Source organism: Pelodiscus sinensis, chromosome 4 (genome assembly GCF_049634645.1).
Source record: "Pelodiscus sinensis isolate JC-2024 chromosome 4, ASM4963464v1, whole genome shotgun sequence".
Lineage (NCBI taxonomy): Eukaryota > Metazoa > Chordata > Testudines > Trionychidae > Pelodiscus > Pelodiscus sinensis.
The window spans coordinates 13,468,891-13,491,280 of record NC_134714.1 but is presented as its reverse complement, the minus strand read 5'-3'; the positions used below and the strand labels follow the sequence as shown (position 1 = coordinate 13,491,280).

At 43.0% G+C, this 22,390-nt stretch overlaps 1 protein-coding gene across 4 annotated transcripts in view; it reads right to left on the bottom strand.

The window, feature by feature from the left end:
• Positions 1 to 22,390, bottom strand: part of SLC38A6 (solute carrier family 38 member 6) — a 58,577-nt gene that overhangs the window by 33,784 nt on the left and 2,403 nt on the right. For all 4 annotated transcript variants that reach the window (XM_075926361.1, XM_075926359.1, XM_075926360.1 and 1 more), the window contains exons 3-5: positions 20,106 to 20,179; positions 12,918 to 12,970; positions 7,856 to 7,895 (exon numbers count right to left, since the gene is read on the bottom strand). In XM_075926361.1, the coding sequence (XP_075782476.1) occupies positions 7,856 to 7,895; positions 12,918 to 12,970; positions 20,106 to 20,179 (167 nt within the window). The remainder of the gene's footprint in view (positions 1 to 7,855; positions 7,896 to 12,917; positions 12,971 to 20,105; positions 20,180 to 22,390) is intronic.

The window sequence follows — 22,390 nt, the reverse complement described above, 5'->3', positions numbered from 1 at the left end:
CCTCTACCTTCTGGTCACAGCCAGCCCTGGCCTCTCAGCCCCTCCACCGGGGCCACGCTAGCCCCGGCCTCTCAACCTTCCCATTCCCAGCAATAGCCAGCCCTGGCCCTCTCCCACCGCCTCAGCCCCCTCATTCCCTCACCAGCCACAGACAGCAATGACCCACCCCCAGCCTCTTGATCCCCCCATCTCCCCTCCCTGATGACAGCCAGCCCAGGCCTCCTCTCCAGCCTCTCACCCTCCCATTCCTTCCCCGCCCCCAGCTGCAGCCAGTCTTGGCCTCCCTTCAGCCGCTGGAGGAGGGCTGGGGCTGAGCCAGTGCCTGGAGCTTCAACCTGGAACCCTTCCCCCTCCACCTTTTGCAAGATTTGAACTATATTCCGGTAATAAACCACGTTGATGGATTAGAGGATAAGACTGTATGGAGTCCTTCAATTCCTCGGAGAGGCGCGCAAGCCAAATGCGGCGCGGAGCCTCACTGTTTTCTCCTCTCCCCCGCTCGAAGCCGACACTGGTGCGCTAATCTTGCGGGAGAACAGAGGTGGGTTCCAGGCTGGAGCTCCAGGCAGGTGGCAGCCCAAGCAGCCAGAGGCTGCTGTTCCCTGGTGGGTCCCAGAGCATGGAGGCCCCCAGCTCCGCAAGGAGCCATTGCTGCTGGCCCATGGCCCTCCACCAGGGGAGCTGGGGGCCAGCAGGGAGCCCCAAGTGCCCCCCAAATGGGGGAGAGGTGATCTGAGCCATGACCGCCTCTTCCCCTTAAGGGACTCTGTTATGGCTGGGGGGCAAGATGACGCAGAATGACGTGATGACGCAGGAGAAGTTATTTTTAATATAGAGAGATAAATGATTATGTAATTGCTTAAATAATATGTTTAAAATAGTAAATCCTCCTGCTTACCAAAAAAGTATCACATTGTACTGCAGAAGGGCTAGTCATCTCCTAAGTGTCCCCTCATGGCCAGCGTTACATCTGTGGCACTGTCAACGTCCTCTCCTGGGTAACTGAAGGACTCCATATAGTCTTATCCTCTAATCCATCAACATGGCTTATTACCAGAATATAGTTCAAAATATTCCACAGTAAAATACCAAACACATAATTAATCACTGCAGTGCAATCATTAAATCCTGACACCCCATTGTCCCTCAATGCCACATATACCACATCCTGGCACTTTTGGGTCCACCTGGCCTCTTTGCCAGTCCTCTTCTTTCCCTTTGCCAGGACAGTAATCACAGCCCTTCTAACTGGAGTGCAACTCTGGCCCTTGCACTGTTCTCTTAGGTTTAGTCTTTCAGTGCCGAAACATCAGCCTTGGCTCCAGATTGGAAACAGGAGGCACCTGCTGCCTTCAGCCCTTGCTCTCTGGCTTGATGAGGTCAGCCAGCAAACCTTGCTGTTCTCCTTGCTTCCAGCCTTCTCCCAGGAACCACAGTCAGTCTCCCAGCTCTGGCAGCTTTCATTTGCCCCAATCCCAGCTGGCTCATGTCTGTGCTCTAAGGCAGTTCTCTCTCACTAGGTCACTGTGTCACTCTCTTCTCTAGCACTCAGATGACTTCTTTTAAGCTCAGCTGAAGCGAGCTGAGGCAGCACAGTACCGGCCCTGCTCCTCTTGAAAGGCCAGCATCACTGTGTGACATACACTAGCTAATGAGAATGAACCATTCTTTTTGAAGAATAACTAAAGTATAAATGCAGGACAAGATTAAAATGAATTATGTAAATCAAGATTTCCTGCTTGCTTACTCAAATTAAAAAAAATAAAATCTGATTTAAATCAACCTACCCTGTTCTGAAAAAATATATAGCCTGGTTCTATGGTAATGATCTTCCTTAGGGCAACATGATTTCACTGTAACTGAAGCTGAATCACAGGGAAACAATTCTGTGTTTCTAATCTGCCTTTTTTCAGATGCTCTGTAACATCTGGAAACCAAGAATGTTTTACCAAGAATGTCTTTTTGTTTTATCTTGTTAATAAAATCACCTTTTTTAAAACTATGTTCTGATTTCTGAGTCCTACAAGGCAGAAGGGTCTGTGTACACATGCCTGAGACTGAGAGATCACCTACTAGAAATTAATTTGTTTTCAAGCTCTCTCCTGAGGGAGGTAAAAGAGCTTGGGATACCTGACAGGAAGGAATTCCCAAGTGAGTCTTCCTGGGTTTGGAAAGGATTTTGCACTTGGATTGTGGCAACATACCACCCAAAGTCAGGGAATCTGTGACTTTGAGGAGTTTTTAAGCAGGAGTCTGTAGAGGCAAGGTATTTTAAATATCTCTTGCAGGCCCTCTAGCTTCTGCACTTTAAGTGCCAGAGTGGGGAAAAGCCTGTACAGGTAGGTCTTGATAAATATTTTCTTTGTTTTATTACTCATTTTTGAAGTTTATATTACCCAAGTAAAAACTACTGTAAAAATGTTTAGGTTGTCGCTTTTTGTTTAAATAAGTGCAATTTAAATGTGGCTACATCAAAATGAACAGAGTACAAAAGTTAACAGCTTACCGTATATACTCGAGTATAAGTCGACCCGAATATAAGCCGAGGCACCTAATTTTACCCCAAAAAACTGGGAAAAAGTATTGACTCGAGTATAAGCCTAGGGTAGGAAATGAGGCAGCTACTGGTAAATGTAAAAAATGAAGATAGATACCAATAAAATTACATGAATATTTATTTCAAAGAAAAACAATAACCTAGCTCTGTAAGGGGAAAAGGGGGTCAACAAAAACAATATGGTCCTGCAGGCACAGCCACAGCTCAGCCCCCGCAGCCCCCACGTTCCGGCCCCCTCGCCTGCCGAGCCCCCTCTAAACGAGCCAGCGGGGGGGGGGGGGGGGCTGTGCGAGACCCGGGCCAGGCGTCGATGGGCCAATGAGCCAGCGGGGGGGGAGGCTCCGCGCGGGGGGGGGGGGGGGGGGGCGGATCCAGGCTCCCTGCCCGCCCGCCCTCGGTTCGTGACCCACCGGAGCCTCCCGGGCAGTGGCGCTGGCCCTGGGCGCAGCAGAGCTCCCACCGCCTGGCGGTTACCGCCGCTCCCTGGGCCCGGCAGCTGCATTGATGCGCACCTGGAATGGGGCCTCCCTGTAGCCGGGAGACCGGGGCCGCCGCTGCCGCCGGGGGGTTTGCAGTTGTTCCCGGCGCCCTGGGCGTACCTGCCCGCCCAGCCCTGCCCGCTGCCTGACAGCGCCCCGCCGGGGGGCCGCGCCCCGCCCCGCGGCCCCGGCAGCCTGCCCGGGAGCGCTCGGGGGCCCGGCTCCGCTCCGTTCCGCGGCCGGGAGCGCCTCCGCGGCCGGACTCTTAACGGGAAGTCGGAAGGGTCTGAGCGGGGAAGCGGTAGGTGAAGGGGCGGCCGGGGAGCGAGGGGACAGGGGGGCTGAGAGGGTCAAGAGGGCAGGGGCCGGAAGGGCCAGGAGGGCAGGGGCTGGGGGGCCGGAGCTCCGGGCTCACGCATCTAGACCCGGCCGGCGGCAGAGACGCGCTGAGCCCGCCCGCGAGCAGGAGGCTGACTCGAGTATAAGCCGAGGGGGGCATTTTTCAGCACAAAAACTGTGCTGAAAAACTCGGCTTATACTCGAGTATATACGGTATTCGTTTCAGAAGCTTTTTAAAGCTTGCAAAACTAAAAGTAACTGGCATATTTTAATCACTGCTCTATACAGGTTCTCAGCAATTTTTGGTTTTTAAATGGACTGTTTAATTGGCTCTACCTGGGTAAACAGCACACATCACTAAGACTTATAAATGTGGAAAAAAGAAAATTAGTTTAAATGTTGATTTATTCATCACAATAACCATAGAAGAATTGAATAATCATGTTGTGACGGGGTGTACCGGCCCTGCACCCGAGCGGAGGAGGTGTCTGCAGAGTGGAGCCAACCAGCTTCTCCCCACTGGTTCTATTGCACATGCTCCTGCCACGCTCTGGGAGCTTTAAATGCCGGTGGCACTGAAAGAGAGGGAAGAGAAAGCGAAGGCAGAGCAGGGCTGGCTGGAGGAACACCATCAGCCAGGGCAGGAGACGGGGGTCTCCCAGCTTCCCCATGACCCGGCATGCCAGAAACACTCAACCCCACAGATCCCCAGGCACAAGGACAAGGGGCAGCATGTCCCTCCCCAGGGGCTTCCCCCTCGGCGGGAAGACTAAGGAGGCTCCAGACACCAAGGGAGTCGAGCAACGACGAGCACAGAGACGTAGCCGCCGTTGGACTGGACACAGCAAGGTAGGCACAGCACGGGTAGGAAGTGGCCCACGGGGGGATAAGGAGTCCCGAGAGGTTGACGCGTTTCAGAGGATTGCCCCCATCAACCAGGTAGCGGTGGCTGCCCCTACCTTTAGGGCCCTGGGCCGGGACCCAGAGGAGCGGGAGGGCCCGGGGCCCTCTACCCCCACTCACGAAAGGGCCCGAGGGCCCCGTAGGGCTAGAAAGAGGCACCCAAGAATGGAGCCTGACAGGGAATCATTGAGTGGGAAACTAGAACCGGACAGATTATAGGGCTGGACTGTGAACCCTGGGTGCAGGCCATAACTGGCCAAAGGTGAAGGTGATTAGTCCTGGAACTGTGGGAGGCGGACTGGGACCAGACTTGAATTGGAAGTGGTATTGGCACGCCCGTAAGAGAAGGAACCTCGGGAGGGGCCATTGGTTGCCCTGATTCCCGTGTAGCTCTCTCTGAAGGGCTAGAGAAAAACTAGGATCCGCTCACCGACGGAACGCCCCTTCACCGCAGGGTGTGTTGGGGTGACCGCTGCCTGACATGTTTAAAAATGTAGGAGTGACAAATCCCAAGCACTATCCTTAACTTTTAATTTCCTGGCTTCTGATGACTTCTCTCTCAACTTTTAAAATGACTATTAAGAAGATTTTTTTAAGGCTGATTAATCCACATTTGAGTTACTATTTCTTTTCTTACAGCTGTTTGTAAAAAATACATGTACAAGTTTTTCTTTTGTCAATGCTTCTTTAACACAGTAGTAAAGTCAGCATCCCAATATAAACAAACCAATAGGTGTGTATAATAAAGTTATTAAAAATAGTAAGTTTGCTTTCAACTCTGCAAGATTTTTTAATTTTGGTTTTAAAAAAAATATAACCATGAGAAAATGGCACTCTCAAAAATGATGAAAAAAACCCAAAATCCAGAACACTGAACGCATTTTTTTAAACGTGGTTATTTAACTTTTGTTTTAAGTCTCCATTTCAACTGAGGGTAAATCAATTCCATAAATTCTGGTTACTCTTAGAAATGATGAGACCACACTAAAAACAATACCGCACCTACATTCTGACAGCGCCAATAATCTTCTTTGTAAGGAGATTTTATATTATACAATATTCCCAGTTCCGATGATGGAAGAGGTAAATGGAGAACATTTTATTTCTAACTATAGTCTGAAATTTACAGCATTGACACAGCTTGGAAGAGTACTGAAGGGTCATGACCTCACTGGATCCACAGAAACAAGGGAGGAGGGACGCCAAAGAAAGAGCTGAAACAAAGAATTCTGTATTGGTCAAGTCTTGAGGCATCCCTTAAGAACAAACTAAACTCAGTGTCCTGATCCATCTCACTGACAAACCCACGGGAGGGGACCAAAAAGAAAAGAAAAGATCCTGAACATTGTCTCATGAAGGGTCAAGATCTGTTAGATACTAGGAGAGTCAAATGCAATGATGGCTCCTGACACTGAATGGCTTCAGTACCTCTCACCTTTCCTACTTCCAAAGAACCATACTACCATTGGTTGGGTCCCTTTGATACAGCAGAAATAGAAGTTACTGGGTAGAGAGGATTCTTAAAGAGTAAAAATAAAGCTCCCAGCTGTATTAACGTGTACACGTCCTCGAGTATGGAGATAAGGGCAACAACAGATCCCTACTCTTCTCATGCCCAATAACAACATTCCTTTTGTGCAGAGCATCCACAGAATACCAGGAGATAGAGGAAGTGCCATGGAGGCTGCACTCCCCATACCCACCTCACTTAGGGTGCATCTACACAGCAGGGCTTAACTCAAAACAAGCTACGCAAATTGAGCTACGTCAATTGTGTAACTTATTTCAAAATAGCTTATTTTTAAATTGGGAGCATTTACACAGCACTTATTTCAAAATAGAGCACTTTCTCTCCAACTTCCCTTACCCCTCATACAGCTTGACAGTATTTTGACATTATTTCGAAATAACTGCCTGCTGTGTAGATACGGACTAAGTTATTTTGAAATCATGTTGCTGTGTAGACGTATCCTCAGACAGAGCAGAATGCCTCTTTATGCTCATGGGGATGCTTTTGGTTTAGCAAGACTATACAGATTCAATTAAGGATAAGAAAAAATTGTGAAATGGGTTAATTTATGCAAATAAGTGAAATGTCCAAGGGCCAGAAATACCTGTACCACTCTCCTAACACAACAGATCTTCACACTGAAATCCTGAGAACCAAAATCCAGAGGATTTGAAAAGTGACAGGCATTCTTAAATATTTGAAAATGTTTTTCGGTCATGAAAGCTGCTCCTTGAATTCACCTGTTAAACAGAAATGAAATTATTTACAGGACACATCCAGGTCCCTGGCAAAGAAGTCCTTTGCAGATAATGGAATAAGTAGTTTGATAATATCCAGTGTGCAACAGCTTGGGGCATTCAGCATGACTAATCTGAGTTTTACTAAAAGTGACACACAGAGAAGGTTATGAACTGTTATGGGGATGTAATAAAACTCAAATTTCCTTTGACCACACAGCCTGCCTTGTACTAGATCAGAGTCACCTGAACCTTCACTATGTAGCCCATCTTTGTCTTATAGCATTTATTTAGTGGTCCAGTCAAATAGGAAAGGAAAAGTTAAGATCTGTTCATAGCTACAGAACATCCTCTAAAACCAGCATGAATAAATAATCCTTAGACTTTGGAATTAATGTGTTCACTCCTGTCTGGAATTAATTCCAGGATTTTTATAGCCATTTAAATTAAGTCATTTCCATTGCTAGAGCTTTTAGTAAAGGCAGGACAATCATAAAAGCAGTCACATGATCTACTTTTAGGTCCATTTTGCAATAAGTCCAGGTACTCTGCTAATCACTGCTTTCTCTTTCTAGACAGAAACTAGAATGCTGTTTCTCTTACTCATTATAACAACTGTCTACATCCTTTTCCCTAATCTTTTTATTTTGTTTTCAGCATATTTCTTGCTTTCATCCAGGAGAAACAACCCAGTTTAAACCTCAGTATTCAACAGGAGTCAGTCTTTTCTTAATTCTGTCTTTCAAATCTATCTTCCTTTGGACTCTATTCTTAGCATTTCTGTGTGTACTCCTACTTAATTCATATGCTGGTTGTCAATTGGGATTTAAATGTTTATAATTATGTAACTGATCATTTTTATTTCAAGACAGTGTTATTTTATTAGGAAATATACCAAGAAAGTCAAAGAAGAATTAAATAGATACACTACACAGATGACAACTGATTTGTATGAAAAATAGACCACATTATGAAGGATAGCTGACACAACACAATCTCAAATTAACCAAAAAAGGAGAAAAACTATCATTAAGCTAGCTAGCATACACAAAATTCTGTTGTTCAGTAAACAGAAGTCACTAAAACAACATTAAAGGTCAACCTTTTATGCCTGCATTCCTCATGTCGTGTAGGAATTGGAGAGAATATAATATGACAAAGTGTACCTGCTGTGGCACTTGGACAAAAGTTCTCATAAACCTTGCCTTTAACTTTCCTCTTATTGTCATTCTCTCGCACGGATACAAATTTTACCAAAATATAGCCTTTTTTAAAATAAAAAGGACACAAACACCACCCCCCACTATTATTTGCACATGACATTTCTTACCTCCAATGTTCTGAATTATTATCGTACTTGCCACAAGAACCTATAAAACAATTACTTTTTTTAGAAAAGGGCAAGGAAAATTAAAAACAAAATTTAAGACTGTATCAGTCAAATTCCATACCTATTATCTTAAACCAAATGTACAATTGAAAATTAGTACTGAAAGGAAGGACATTTGCTGTTAAGTGACTAGTCTGTATTACATTTGTTTTCATGCTATAATAGCAAAAAAATCTTCACCAGAATACTGCATTTTCATTTTGAGATGCAGAACAAAGGTAGTTATAAATGAAGTGTGCCCTTTAGACAGCTTATACTTATATCATTCAGAGGGCATATGAGTGTATTCTAATAATTTTCTTAGAGCTTCACTGCATCTGTCATTCACCACTGAAGAGACAATCAAATAGATTTACATGTACTACATCTCAGCCTCCTGAGAAACTACGAATATCTGATAATGAACCTTGAATTTAATTCTCTTTAGAATATTAAAAATGTACTCTTAAATCAGAGATTTTTTTAAATTAAACTTTCTGGTTGTTTGTAGGACCAGTGCTGAGAAAGAAGTGTATCAGTCCAGAAAGCACTGAACTGATCCAAGTGTATCTAGCCTTTCGTAGGCATCTAGGCTTGAGAAGACCTTAAAATGCATCATCTATGAGGCTAGCATGCCATCTTGCTATATATACGAAAATCGGTTTGATTACATTATTTTGGTTTATATTAGTTCAATATACCTGGCTGTAACACAGGGAACCTACAGGCCTGTATTCTGTATGATTAGCTAGAACAAGATACCTTAATTGTTTGTAACCTTTGGCATAGAAACATTTTCTACCAGTTACCCTTTTGACTTTGGAAAACTGAATGGAGAACTGAAGGTGTTTACCAGAATTCTGCAACACACCTGTTCCAGGGTACACTGCAAGAACATGGAAGTAACAGTTTGGGCCAAAGACAACCATTTTGAGAATGAGATAATATTCATAAATGTTAATATGTTAGAACAAGCTACTCTATAGAGTAAATGTACCCTAATATTTATCTGGATGAGGAAATAAGATTTGGACATGGGCACTGTCCCATGCTAGGACCTATAACAGGGCAAACTCCCATATTGAGGAATCTTTCTCTTAGTTACCGATCATCAGGTTCTCTTCTGTTAAGCTATCAGCTCAGCTTCTGCACTATACCTTACTTACGCAACACCCAAGCTTGATCTCTACCATTCTGAGATTGAGGAACCTGGACCAAACTCACTGGATGTGCCCGAGATGAGGTTAGTCCTCTGTTTCCAATCACCAGGTCCCCCATAAAGGGTATGAGTATGCTACTTTAAGTAGATTTTGTAAAAGGGATGTTACTATCAGAAATTATAGAAGTGTACTATTTCTTTGTGGTTCTGTAATTTGATTACTCTCTCATTTATTTTAATAACTATCTTAATAATTTGACTTTGTCCTCAGCGTGGATGTCCTTGCTGCACACCTCAAGAATCCGGACAAGGTACTGAACTCTCTACATTCTCTAATTCAGTAGCAGGATTTTGGGACAAGATAACGTCTTCTGGTCACAACATTGGGAAGCTTATAATAAAATCAACCAACCTATAAAATCAGGTTAACAAATTACTTTCCTGTGATTACTATCTTGTTTTCTTTCTAGTTCAATTCCAACATATAACTGTGGACCAAGATGGTAGGTACTTATTTTGTGGGCACAAAGTTAGTAAATAAATAACAATCAGCATTTGAATATTACAATGTTGGGTACAATGGGAAAAGAACAGAGGATGCTGAAAACCTGGATCAATTTTTGCACGTCATTCCAAAGCTGGGATTCCAATCTTTCAGATAGTTGTAATGTGTTGCAAAATAGCAGCTATTAAAATCATGGCAGAATGGAAATTGAGAAAAAAAAGCAAGATGAATATGACATTTCTAAGAAATGTGAGGCCTCGTCATTTGCCAAGACCGGAAAGAAATGTTGAAAAGCTGGTAATTTTAGCTGTCTGGCAGCATTACACAGCATAAACCACTCTTTTCTGGTTCTGATTGCTTGTGGTTAACAGATTTAGAATGGCTATGATAAAAAAAAACCTATTTCATATTTTGTTAAACATCAAGATTTATTACTAATTGAGGTAACCTGATCTAAGCTTAGTTTTGGTCAATAACTACTGAAACTCACCTACACTAGAGTCATTATTCACTAATTAATGCTACTGGAAGTTGTACACAAGGGAACCAACAGCCTCCGCAGGCTCCTGGGCAAGGTGGGAGGCTCCAGCACAAAAATCCTGAAAGGGGTGAGGCCTCAGGCGAAAGAGGCGGGGTCAGGAGCAGCCAGCTCTCCACAATGCTCGGAATGCACTGCCAAAGTAGGTGTGGTGACTGGGAGCCAGGGGACACTTTGAATCGCCAGGTTTTGGGGCAACTACTCCCGCCCTCCATCCCATCAGCAGACCAGGCTGCACACGCCTAATGGGCCAGATGTTAATCTCATTTACACCAACTGAATCAGAGATCAGAATCTGGCCAGTAAAGCAGAAAAGACTTCTGCCTTGTGCTTTTTTTTTTTTTTCTTCCTTCTTCAAAGAAATTGTTTTAAAAGGCAAACTTGTATTAACTCTGTTTGGTAGTTCTCACACAACCTAAAACACAGACCATAAGAATGATAATGGAGAACGTGTGATGTCCAATAGACTTCCCTCTCAAAAAGGAGATCCACTACCATTCTTTCCCTACTGTGACAGGGTATTCATCCCCAAAATGCAGAGTAAGTTAGGACAGAGAGGTCAATTAAGCTTATATGCCGCACCTGGAAGAGAGCTAGAGATCGACAAAACCAAATGAAGTAATAGTTCAGTTGGGAAGGAGCAAGTTGGGCCTGTTTAAAGAAATGAAGCTGAAAACAAAAGGGAACTAAAGAGGAAGTACCTAGTTGGCAGCCACTCCCTGAGGAACAGGAGGAAGTATTCTACAGTCACACCCCTCCTCCCCCCTATAAGCGAAACAGGAGTCAGTGCTGGGGAGAGCCGGCTTAAAAGCTGGTACCCCATAGCACCGTCTCCAGGGTGCCGCCACAAACAGGGGCTGGTGCCAGAGCAGATAGGACCTAGTAGCCCCAGCTTACTCTGATTGCTGTGCCTCTGCATGTAAATGTAGTAAGAACCTGGCAGCTCTTATTACATTTAAAGTGCAGAACTGCAGCATGGGTGGCTTCAGGAGCTGGCATGAGCCGGGACTGCTCGTTCCAGCTCAAGCTGGCTCCTGGAGTTACCCCCGCTGCAGTTCTACAGAGCAGTCCTATCGACTATACGATTAACCTGATAACTGCATTTTAACATCCTTATTCACATCTGTGAAAAATGTGTCACGGACAGTGAAATAAGCCCTTCTCCATGAAATCTTATCTTCCCTCTTCTACTAAGTGGGACCCGAGACAGGGGGCTCCTAACTGCAAGTTTCAGCTGGGCTCAGGAAGGAGTGCACTTGTCCTTTTCTTGCATAGCTGCTCTTGCTGGGGGGGGGGGGGGGGAAGGGGTAAGAGGGGGTGGGGAGAAAATCAGATCCACCCCAGAGTATCTCTCCCTGCTGCAAGAAACTCCAGCCCCAGAGGTTCCTGCAGCTGGAGGAGATATGCAGAGGTGGGTCCAATATCTCCCTGCTGCTGGAAATGCCTCAGCCAAGAGGTTCCTAGATAAAAACCCTTGCTGAACTGGCGAGGACAGTGCATGCGGTGATGGGTGGGGATCAGACTAACAGTCGGGTTCTTTTTGTGGGACTTCCACAGTTACAACACTTATATTTCAGATGTAAACAACTGAAAATATGAAACTGGCCAATTTTAAAAACCTTCTGGCTTTAAAAATTGATAAAAATGGACTATGAATTTGATAGGGCCCTATGTAGAGACATTTGGGCTCAGACTCAAACTGAGTGAGGGTCTTGGAGCCTGGGCTCTAGCCCAAGCCCAAACATCTACACTACTATTTTTAACAGGCTTGCAAGCTTGAGTCAGCTGACCACGGCTCTGAGACTCACTGCCAAAGGGGTGTGCTGTGTAGACATTCCAAAAGTTCTCAGAGTTGAAGGACCACAGTGACTCATTCTGAGGCATCTGTAAACAGACTGTGGTAATACTGTGCAGAATTTTAGTGTCCTATAAAAACCATGCGAAATGGAGTACTGGGCTGACTATGTGGTAGCACAAACTAACATACTAACAGTGGTTTTCAAACTCTGCCTCCCCCCATGTCTGATTTGAAGAAAACTGTTGATGCCTGCAACCCAACATAATCTGACTTGAGTGTGGGTTGAGGAGGAGAGCATGTAGGAGGGCGTTCTGGCTTTTTTTTGGGAGGGGGTGTCAAGGCTGGGGCAGGAGGGGCTTACCTTGAGTAGCTCCAGGACAGAAGTGCAGTAGGTGTGCTAAGGCAGGCTTCCAGCCTCTCCTGGCACCCAGATCATGCTGCAGCCCGGAAACAGCCAGCAGCAGGTTCCCAGCCTTAGTGTTCAGGGCAGGGGCAGTACTAAGAGCTCTGTGCACTCTCTCTCCTCACCCCCACCTAACAGCCAGGCCTGCTGCTGATGCCTGGGACACAACGTAGTCTGCTATGCCAGGACAGGCAGGTAGACTGCCTTAGCACCCCCACTGATCACCTGATCACCCTGCAGCAATAAGACCCAGTGCCTGACATTCCATGACCCTATACTGGGTCATGACACAAAGTTTGAAAACCACTGCTGTAGTAAATACTATCTGTATCAAACTAATATAGGGACTGGAAAGTCACAACATTTTCCTTCAAGATTTGTATTTAAACAGAATACACCACCATAAATTAAAGTTATCTATTTTAAGGCTAATTAAACTTTTGGCCTACATAGTTTAGAATGGAAAACTGGGAAGTATTATTAAAAAGACCCCATATGATTTGTACAATGTTAGGATTTTGTTATGCTACACAGCCATTTCTTAAATAGGAATGATGCGATTAAACTATTTATCAGAACTACAAAATAAAACAGACATGGGTAATATAAACAGAAGTTACCTTCCCAGGGGATCCAAATGCAAAGAGGCCAAGGTCTTCATACGAAGTGACAGCTGTTGAAAACAAAAGTATTTCCAACTTCATATTCACTTATGAATATTTGGGTGCGTTACTTACACTGACAAAACTAAAACTGTATTTTTAATTCTCATTTATAATAAAGCTTTGGGATATAACAATTGATATACACACAATTACCTGTATGCTCAATAGAAATTTATACTGCAGTAGTTTTACATTAATCATGATTACAAATACATGGATAACATCACATACTCCTTAAGATTCTTGCAGATTATACTGAGACTAAACATTTCTGAACAATATTCATTAAACAAGTTATTTAATTTCAGTCTCATAAATCTTTCAAGAAACACAAGCCCCAGTGCCACTTCTGTAAGCGTGAATACCTCCCGCTCCCACTGGTTCCAGGAAGAGCTAAAGATGCACGATACTTTGCAAGGTCAGGCCCTAAAAAACGCTCGCTACAGATCTTTACATATAATGTAACATGCACTCATGCTCAGCTTCAAAAAGTAATCCCCTGGCCTAAACCACCATAATAAGTAATCCAAGATTTCCAATTTATATATATGCTAGTAACTTAAAAAGAGATCATTCAGAATGGAAAATTGTTGGTCAGTCCACATGTAAATTATGCTAAAAAATGCTAACCCTTTCTTCTGGTCCACATTAATGCAGGACATGGCTGATATTCAAACTGGTGTAAGTATTTTAGCTGGCAAATCGGTCTTAAACACATGATTTTATTTTCATAAATTCTTATACTCTTTCTTCTGACTTAGACCCTTTGTAGTGTGCTTTACCATCTCTTCCCATGTCACAACTTATTTTGGCCCTACTCCTGCAAGATGATCTGTCAGGATAACCCCCACAAGCCAAAATCCTCTGAAGTCAACACAATCAATATCACATGGGAGAAAGTATTAGTTGGCATCAATCAGGTTGCAGGACTGGTGCTTCAGACTAAACTCCTCAAGAAAGAGTCAGTTATTTGTCTGCAAAGTTGCACACACAGTAATAATTACTGGAGCACAGATAAATAACACAGAACTTAATCATCTTGTAGGCCTTTTGCAAGTCCACATTCCTGACTAGTGCCATCATCAATACCTTGTGCAAAACCAAAATGGGCCAGAGTCTGCTGTATTATGTCAGTATAAACCTGGAGTAACTCTGTATTTACACTAGAATTTCAGTCCTCTAAATAGTGGGGCAATTACTCTCAATTTTTCAAAACTTTTTAGATTTAGAAAGCAAAATAGACTTGGTTTAAAAAGACATGGTAACTTAGCAAAATCATGATTTCTGAAACACATTGTAACACAATGGAAACCCAGTTGAATCCTTTGAGGTGAAACTGTCAATTACTATACCAGCAGCACTGATGGCTGCACACCTGACATATAAAAACGTAGCAGCAACAGCTCACAATAGTGCCATCAGTAATCTTAACCTTCTGTTCCTGCAAAATAATTCCAGTTCCGTTAGTGAGATATAGCCAACTGTGCTAATTAATAGCAAGCACTAATGAACTGATATAACTGAAGACTGAACAGCTCAACACACAGCTTGGGCATACACAACAATGTTTATCTGCTAAGCCATTTGACCGCTATTTGTAATTAGAGTCAGTCACTGTTACAGATCCGTAGTATTTGTGTAATTAAAAAAAGATTAGAAGCACATCTCCAATAACACTATGACTAACATTTGTGCTTAATATATCAGTGTTACTTTAAAATGGAACTAATAGAGAAGCTTCCTCTGCAAATAGCTACATGGCTTTTCTTTTTACACTCATTTTTCATGGTGACTTGGTGTCACCTCAATGGACAGTTTATAAATATTTTCAAGGTACCATAAAAGTATAACCCTAACTCATTCTTTAGAATTAACCACTGCAATTCCTTCTTACCCAACCTCAGTCACACATTAGCTCATTCTTGTAGGTTTGTTGACAAATGCTGATTGGCTGCATCTTTAACATTCAATGTCCTGTTTTGAAGAATACCTCATGTATAAAGAACAATATACGTCACACAGAGACAGACATAGTAAATCAAACTTGTGGACTTTCAGCCGTACTAGGTTGCAACTGAAGTCCAGCAATGTTCTGAAAACAGAATTATCATGGTTTTTACAGGAATCATTGACCAAAACTATATTAAGTGCCATCATCTAAAAACATTAAAAGCCTATAAGTTTCAATTCAGGAATTTTAATACAGTTTTATGCAGCAGTACTTCACTGAATACTTGTGGTTCTAGTTTAGCCTGGTAATGAGCTAACTGAAGAGTAATTATTATTTGGAAAGGTGTTCTTTCAAAGCATGTGAAAAAAATTGATCCAATCACTTTACGGTCATTGCCTCCTCATACTTGTAAGTTATTAGTATATAAAATAATACTTCCCAGAAGATCATTACCTTATGGATAATGTCTTAGATACCTAGAATATAAAGAGCGTTAACTTTGAGAGCTTAAACCAAGTGAAAAGTTCCTTTGCTGTAAAATAGCTTTTTTTCCATTTCTCCCCTTTACCCTGTCCTTTTACTTTCATTTGCACTAAGTTGTCTACGAAGACTATAAATAAAATCAACGTGAAACCACCACTATTTAGGACAGGAGTTTTCAAACTTTGGGTCAAGGCTTGTCAGGTAAACCTCTGGCAGGACGCAAGATGCTTTGGTTACCTGAGCACCTGACGGCATTGTCTCTCTCAGCTCTTGGCGGCTGTAGCTCACTATTCCCAGCCAAATGTGAGCTGCGGTAAGTGGTGGCCTGCAACACTTTGCCGTTCCCAGACAAATGAAGCTGAGGGAAGTGTTACAGGCCACCACTTACCGCAGTGGCCTGTAACACATTTGGCTGGGAACAGCAACCTGTGGTCACCAGGTTCTGAGAGAGGTGATGCCTGTGGACACTCAGATAAACAAATATATCATGGCCCACTAACAGCTTAACCTGACAAGCCATGACCCAAAGTTTGAAAAACCCTGATTTAGGAGGTATACAATATGAATATGCTATGTTTTTAATCCCATTTTACAGATGTGAAGAGATTAAATATCTTCCCCAAAATCAGATATATTCTGTTTTATCTATCCCTTTCTTAATGATTCCCAACATTCTGTTTACTTTGTTGCCTGCAGCTGCACATTCAGTGGATATTTTCAGAGAAATATCCACAATGACTCCAAGGTCTCTTTCTTCAGTGGTAACAGCTAATTTAGACCCCAGCGCTTGATATGCACAGTTGGGATTAGGCTTTCCAATGTGCACCATTTATCAACTTGAAATTTCATCTGCCATTCTGTTGCCTAGTCACCCAGTTTTGCATGATCCTTTTGTACCTCTTCACAGTCTATCTGTGATTTAACTATCTTGAGTAGTTTTGTATTATCTACAAATTGCCATTTTGTGTTTTATCCCTTTTCCAAGATCATTTTGAAATGTGTTAATAGGACTAGTCCAGAAAAAACATGTGGGGAAACCACCAGTGACCCTTCTCCAGTCTGAAAACTGACCATTTATTCCTACTCTCTGCTTCCTATCTTTTAACCAGTTACTAGTCCATGAGAGAACCTTCCCACTTATGCCAGGGCAGCTAACTTTAATTAAGAGCCTTTGGTGAGGGCCCTGTCAAAGTCTTTCTGTAAATCAATGTACACTATTATCCACATGTTTGCTGACCTCCTAAAAAAATTCTAGTTGATAGGTGAGGCATGATTTCCTTTTAGAAACACCATGTTAACCCTTTCCCAACAAATTATGCTAATCTATATGCCTGACAATACTATTCTTTACTATAGTTTGGTACTGAAGTCAAGCTAACCAGCCTGTAATTGATGGGATCACCGCTAGAAAACTTTTTAAAAACTGATATCATATTAGCTATCTTCCAGTCATTTCATAGAGAAGCTGATTCAAAGGATAGGTTACAGCAGTGTCTCTCAACTTTTTTTTTACAAAGTATCTCTTTAAAAAAAAAATTATAAGTACCCCCAGTATCTATAGTTTTCGGACAATTTTTTTTCTACCATTGCAACACATTTGTTTAAACAACTTAATCGTAGCCAGGTAGGCGATGAAATGTTTGGGTGTAAAAAGTACAAAAATAATAAAGCGCTGTAAAACTTAAAACAAAAATTCAGTTTTATCCAAATTTCAGATGTGTTGACATACCCCCCCAGACTTCTCTCGAGTACCCCAAGGGTACTCGTACCACTGGCTGAGAAACACTGGGTTACAGACTATGGTAGTTCTGGAATTTCACCCAAGTGTTTTGAAGGAACTCAAATGTAAATGTCCTCTGGTCTTCCTGGCGACATGACTGTTTAGTTTATCAATTTGTTCAAAAACCTCTTCTAATGACACCTCAATCTGGGACAGTTCCTCAGATTTGTCACCTAAAAAGAATGGCTTAAGTTTGAGATCTGCCTTCCCTAATCAGCTCTGAAAACAGATGCAAAGAATTCATTTAGTTTCTCTGCAATGGCTTTTTCATCCTAAAATGCTCCATGAGCATCTCAATTGTCCAGTGACCCCACTGATTGTTTAGCAGCTTTCCGGCTTCGGAGGCACTTAAAATTACTATTACTTTTTGAGTCTTTGGCTAGCTGTTCTTCAAACGTTTTCTGGCCTTCCTAATTATATTTTTATATTTCATTTGGCGGAAATTATGCTACTATTTTCCTCACTAGGATTCAACTGATGCTTTTTAAAGGATACCTTTTAGCCTCTCATTGATTCTTTTGTTGTTTAGCCATGGTGGTACTTTTTTGGGTGTTTTTTTTTCTCCCATTTGGGGTATACATTTAAGTTGAGCCTCTATTATAGGGTCTTTAAAAATTTTCCATGCAGCTTGCAGGGATTTCACTTCAGTTACACAGAAATTAAAAAGTACAGTGCCAAATCTCTCATTTTTGTATAGTTCCCCATTCTGAAATTAAATGGTACAGTGTTGGGGTGCTACAGTGTTTTTCCTGCCACAGAATATTAATTTTATATTATGGTCACTATTACCAAGCGTCCAATTATATTAACCTCTTGGAACACATCCTGTCCTCTACTTAGAACTAAATCTAGAATTACCTCTCCCTCTCTGGGTTCCAGAACTAGCAGCTTCAAGAAGCAGTCATTTAAGGTTTAGGAAACTTTATACCTGCATCCTGTCCTGAAGTGACACCTATCCAGTCAATATGGGGATAGTTGCAATTTCCCACTGAATTTTTTATGTTAATAACCTCTCTAATTTTCCTGAGCATTTCACTATCACCAACCTGACCAAATGGTCAATAATATATTCCTACTGTTACATTTGTATTAAAGCACACAATTACTATCCATGAAGATTTTAAGATACAGTTTGGTTCATTTAAGATTTTTTTTACTTCATTTGATTTTACGCTTTCTTCCAGCACGACCTGTTCTGTCCTTCCAACATATTTTGTGCCTTGGTATTACTACGTCCCAGTGATTATTCTCATTCCACAATGTTTCTGTGATGCCTATAATATCAATATCCGTATTCAATATGAGGTGTTCTAGTTCATCCATCTTATTATTTAGACTCCTAGCACTAGTATATAGGCACTTTAAAAACTTGGCAGATGACAGGTAAAAAGTGATATTATATGAATTAACTGAATTGTAATATTTTTCATTTGGCTTTTTCTCATTAGATGCTACCTGTGTTTTATTATTTTCCTTCCTCTCCTCCTTACTAGGACAGAGAATGTCCGTTAATAGATCCACCCCTTAGGGATGTCTCTGTCTACCACAATATTGGGAATAGAACCTATGTCTGCAGTGCCTTATTCACTGCATGGATACCTTCTATGAGAAATGATAAATATTCTATATTAAAAGATTGTGGTACTGCAGGCCATTAGAGAGAAAAAGGTAGCCACCATCTAGTCCAGAAGCATCAAGCAGCCATTGTACCTTATATGAAAGTATCCCTAATCTATACTGATTTTTTTAAGTGTGCATACAGGAGATTAATCAGTAGATGAAAATGGAAACAGCAGCTTCCACATGGAATCAAGAAATAGTCAGCTGAGTGACCAAAGCTAGCTATGGAAAACAAAGCTTTCTGCTAGCATGAAACCACCCTTAAAGTGAGGAAAGCAGATGGTGTGGTAATGACAAGATGGATGATAGAGACAGAGGCCATGTTATACCAGAACACCTCCATGTAATAGAATTTAAGGAACTGGCATCTTAAGGTTTCAACCAGAGTTTTAAAAACGCATGAGTTAAATCAGTAGGTGGTAACAGATTAGATATTGTACAGAATAAAGACTCCAAAGCAAACATTCCTGTTAATACTAAGGGTCTAGGATCAGAAGTCACATCACAATCAAGTAGTATTAGATGATCTCTAAAATAGAAAAGGTATATAAAAAGCAAGGGAAAGGATAATGGTCAAATCAATGTACCAGGACTAAAAAGGTATCTATTAAAGTGAAAGTGAAGGTGCTAATTTAGGGCTTGCTGCTACTCTTATAACTTCAAAGAAAGAAGCAGTATCTTGGAGTGCATATATGTAAATAAATACAATGCCTGAATCCAGAAGGTATGAAAACAGTCTTTGAATCCAAAAGGTATGAAAACCCCAGAGCCCGGGGTTGAGTATTCAAGCCCTGCCTACTTCTGGAGAGATGGAGCTGGCATCCTTTGAAGGTAGGGCTTTGGGATGCTGGTGATAACTGAGCACGAAGCTAGTGATGGCTGAGGGTTGGAGTCCCACCCATCCTGGAGGTCAGCCACCACCAGCCTCCCAAGGGATAGAACTGGCACCCTTGGAATACAGGCAGGATAAGGGGGCCAAGGGATGGAGGTAAACCAGATATTTGCCATTTTTCCTACATCTCTGCAAAATTACTGGAGTTCAGAAATCATTCTGTGCACACCTCCAGTTGCAAAAAAGTTTCAGTCACAAAGTTTCAGAAGTAGGACAATGCTTCAAATTCACACTAATGGATGAGTTATATAACAAAATAAGACAAATCTTTATTTGGCCTTTTCAAAATCTTACAGCACTAGTGAAAGATATAGCATATTTAGATACTATTAATTCAAAAAATTAGAAGGTCACACCTTTGAAATATAGATATGAGAAACTATAGACTATTGTTCTACACATATTATTTTCACTTACCAGTCTGAATGCACAAACTGAGCAGCAGAAATACAGAATAAGAAGCAAGGCTGGCAACAATCAGCAGCAAGATACTAAAATATAAAATGTTCAAGTATAAGGAATTTCTTAAAGTAAATACATGTTCTCTTTTTAAAGCTGATTTATTATTGCACAAGAAAAAATCATCATGAGACAGAACTTCCTCATTTTATGGCTCACATCTGCTGACCAAAGTTCATATGGTCACTGACTTATCTGCTGTTTGCTATGTTCCACTACACTTCACATTTTTATGTGCTAGACTTCAAGTCATCACAGATTATGTAGGCAAAATAGTGATAGAAATGTAGCCGTGTTAGTCTGGTGTAGCTGAAACAAAATACAGGACTCTGTAGCACTTTAAAGACTAACAAGATGGTTTATTAGATGATGAGCTTTCGTGGGCCAGACCAACTTCCTCAGATCAAATAGTGGAAGAAAATAACCAACTGCCCCCCCGCCCCCGGCATCGCCCTTCTGTTCTGAAATTTGATTTGTCCTTTTCATATGTGTTCATTTTTTTAATTGTACCCTTTGGTATACAGGCAGTCCCCGGGTTACGTACAAGATAGGGACTGTAGGTTTGTTCTTAAGTTGAATCTGTATGTAAGTCGGAACTGGCGTCCAGATTCAGCCGCTGCTGAAACTGACCGCCAGTTCCGACTTACATACAGAATCAACTTAAGAACCCCAAGCGTCCCCAAGTCAGCTGCTGCTGAACCTGATCAGCGGCTATTCCAGGAAGCCCGGGGCAGAGCAACTCTGCCTCAGGCTTCCTGTAGTCAGCACTGGTCAGTTTCAGCAGCAGCTGACTTGGGGACGCCTGGGGCAGAGCAGCTTGGGTGCTGCTGGGTTGCTCCAGTAGCGCCGCTCGGGCGCTACTGGACCAACGCAGCAGCACCCCAGCTGCTCTGCCCCAGGTGTCCTGATTCAGCCGCTGCTGAAACTGACCAGCAGCGGCTGAATCAGGACGCCTGGGGCAGAGCAGCTGGGGTGCTGCCGGGTTGGTCCAGTAGCGCCCAGAGCGGCGCTGCGGGACCAACCGGCAGCGCCCCAGCTGCTCTGCCACAGGCGTCTGGAGAAAAGCCTAGTCTGCTGGGGGGGAGGGGGGCATACTAGCTGCGCCCCCCCCCCCCCCCCCAGGAGACCAGGAAGACGCGGGCGGCGGACCGAGATGCACCGCGGTCCGCCGCCTGGGTCCTCCGCGGCTTTGCTCCCTGTCTCCCTGGTCTGCTGGTCTCCAGCAGACCAGGGAGACGGGGAGCAAAGCCACTGAGGACACCGGCAGCGGGACAGCCGCGGCGCGTCTGGGCTGCTCCGCTGCCGGCTTCCCCCGAGGCTTTGCAAAGCCTTTGCAAAGCTTTGCAAAGCCGCGGAGAAGCCGGCAGGGGGGCAGGCCAGGCGCGGGCTGCTCCGCTGCCCGAGCCCCTCCGCGGCTTTGCTCCGCGTCTTCCTGGTCTGCAGACCAGGGAGACGCAGAGCAGCTTTTCTCGCCCCGGAGTACACGGGCAGCGGGACCACGAGGTCCCGCAGTCCGTGTCCTCCGGGGCGAGAAAAGCCGCGTTCGTAACTGCAGATCCGACATAAGTCGGATCCGCGTAAGTTGGTGACTGCTTGTATATGGTTGTGACTATTTTCTTCCACTATTTGATCTGAGGAAGTGGGTCTGGCCCACGAAAGCTCTTCATCTAATAAACCATCTTGTTAGTCTTTAAAGTGCTACATAGTCCTGTATTTTATGTAGGCAAAAGAACTGCATGTCAACAATTTTATAACCACAATTGGAACATAACCACTAGGAACTGCAATTTTACCACAAGTCTCTCTACATATATTAAAGTAAACTTAGTCCTTACAGAAGGTGTCAGAATGAATGGTATTTCAGTTTCCATTTACCCACAGAATAAGTACAGACCAAAGACCAGAAATACAGGCTTCGCCACACTGATCAGTAGATAGGCATCGGCCCTATCCTGGGCATCCCAATTCAGTAGCTAAATGAAATAATGATTCTGTGAAATAAACATCTATCCACTAGGAACTGGATTGATTCCAACAAATTAGTGGTAATATAACATGACTTCTGGTCAGTACCTTCACAGGTCAGATTTGTATGAATAACCTAGAAGTGAAAGGGTCCACAGCCTTAATGCCAAAAATCCAAGCCAACCAATCCTCGTACAGTGTAATATTTTTTCATACCAAAAAAAACAAAAACAAAAAACTCAGTTCAATTCTTGCTCCCCACTTTTTAAGAAAACAGA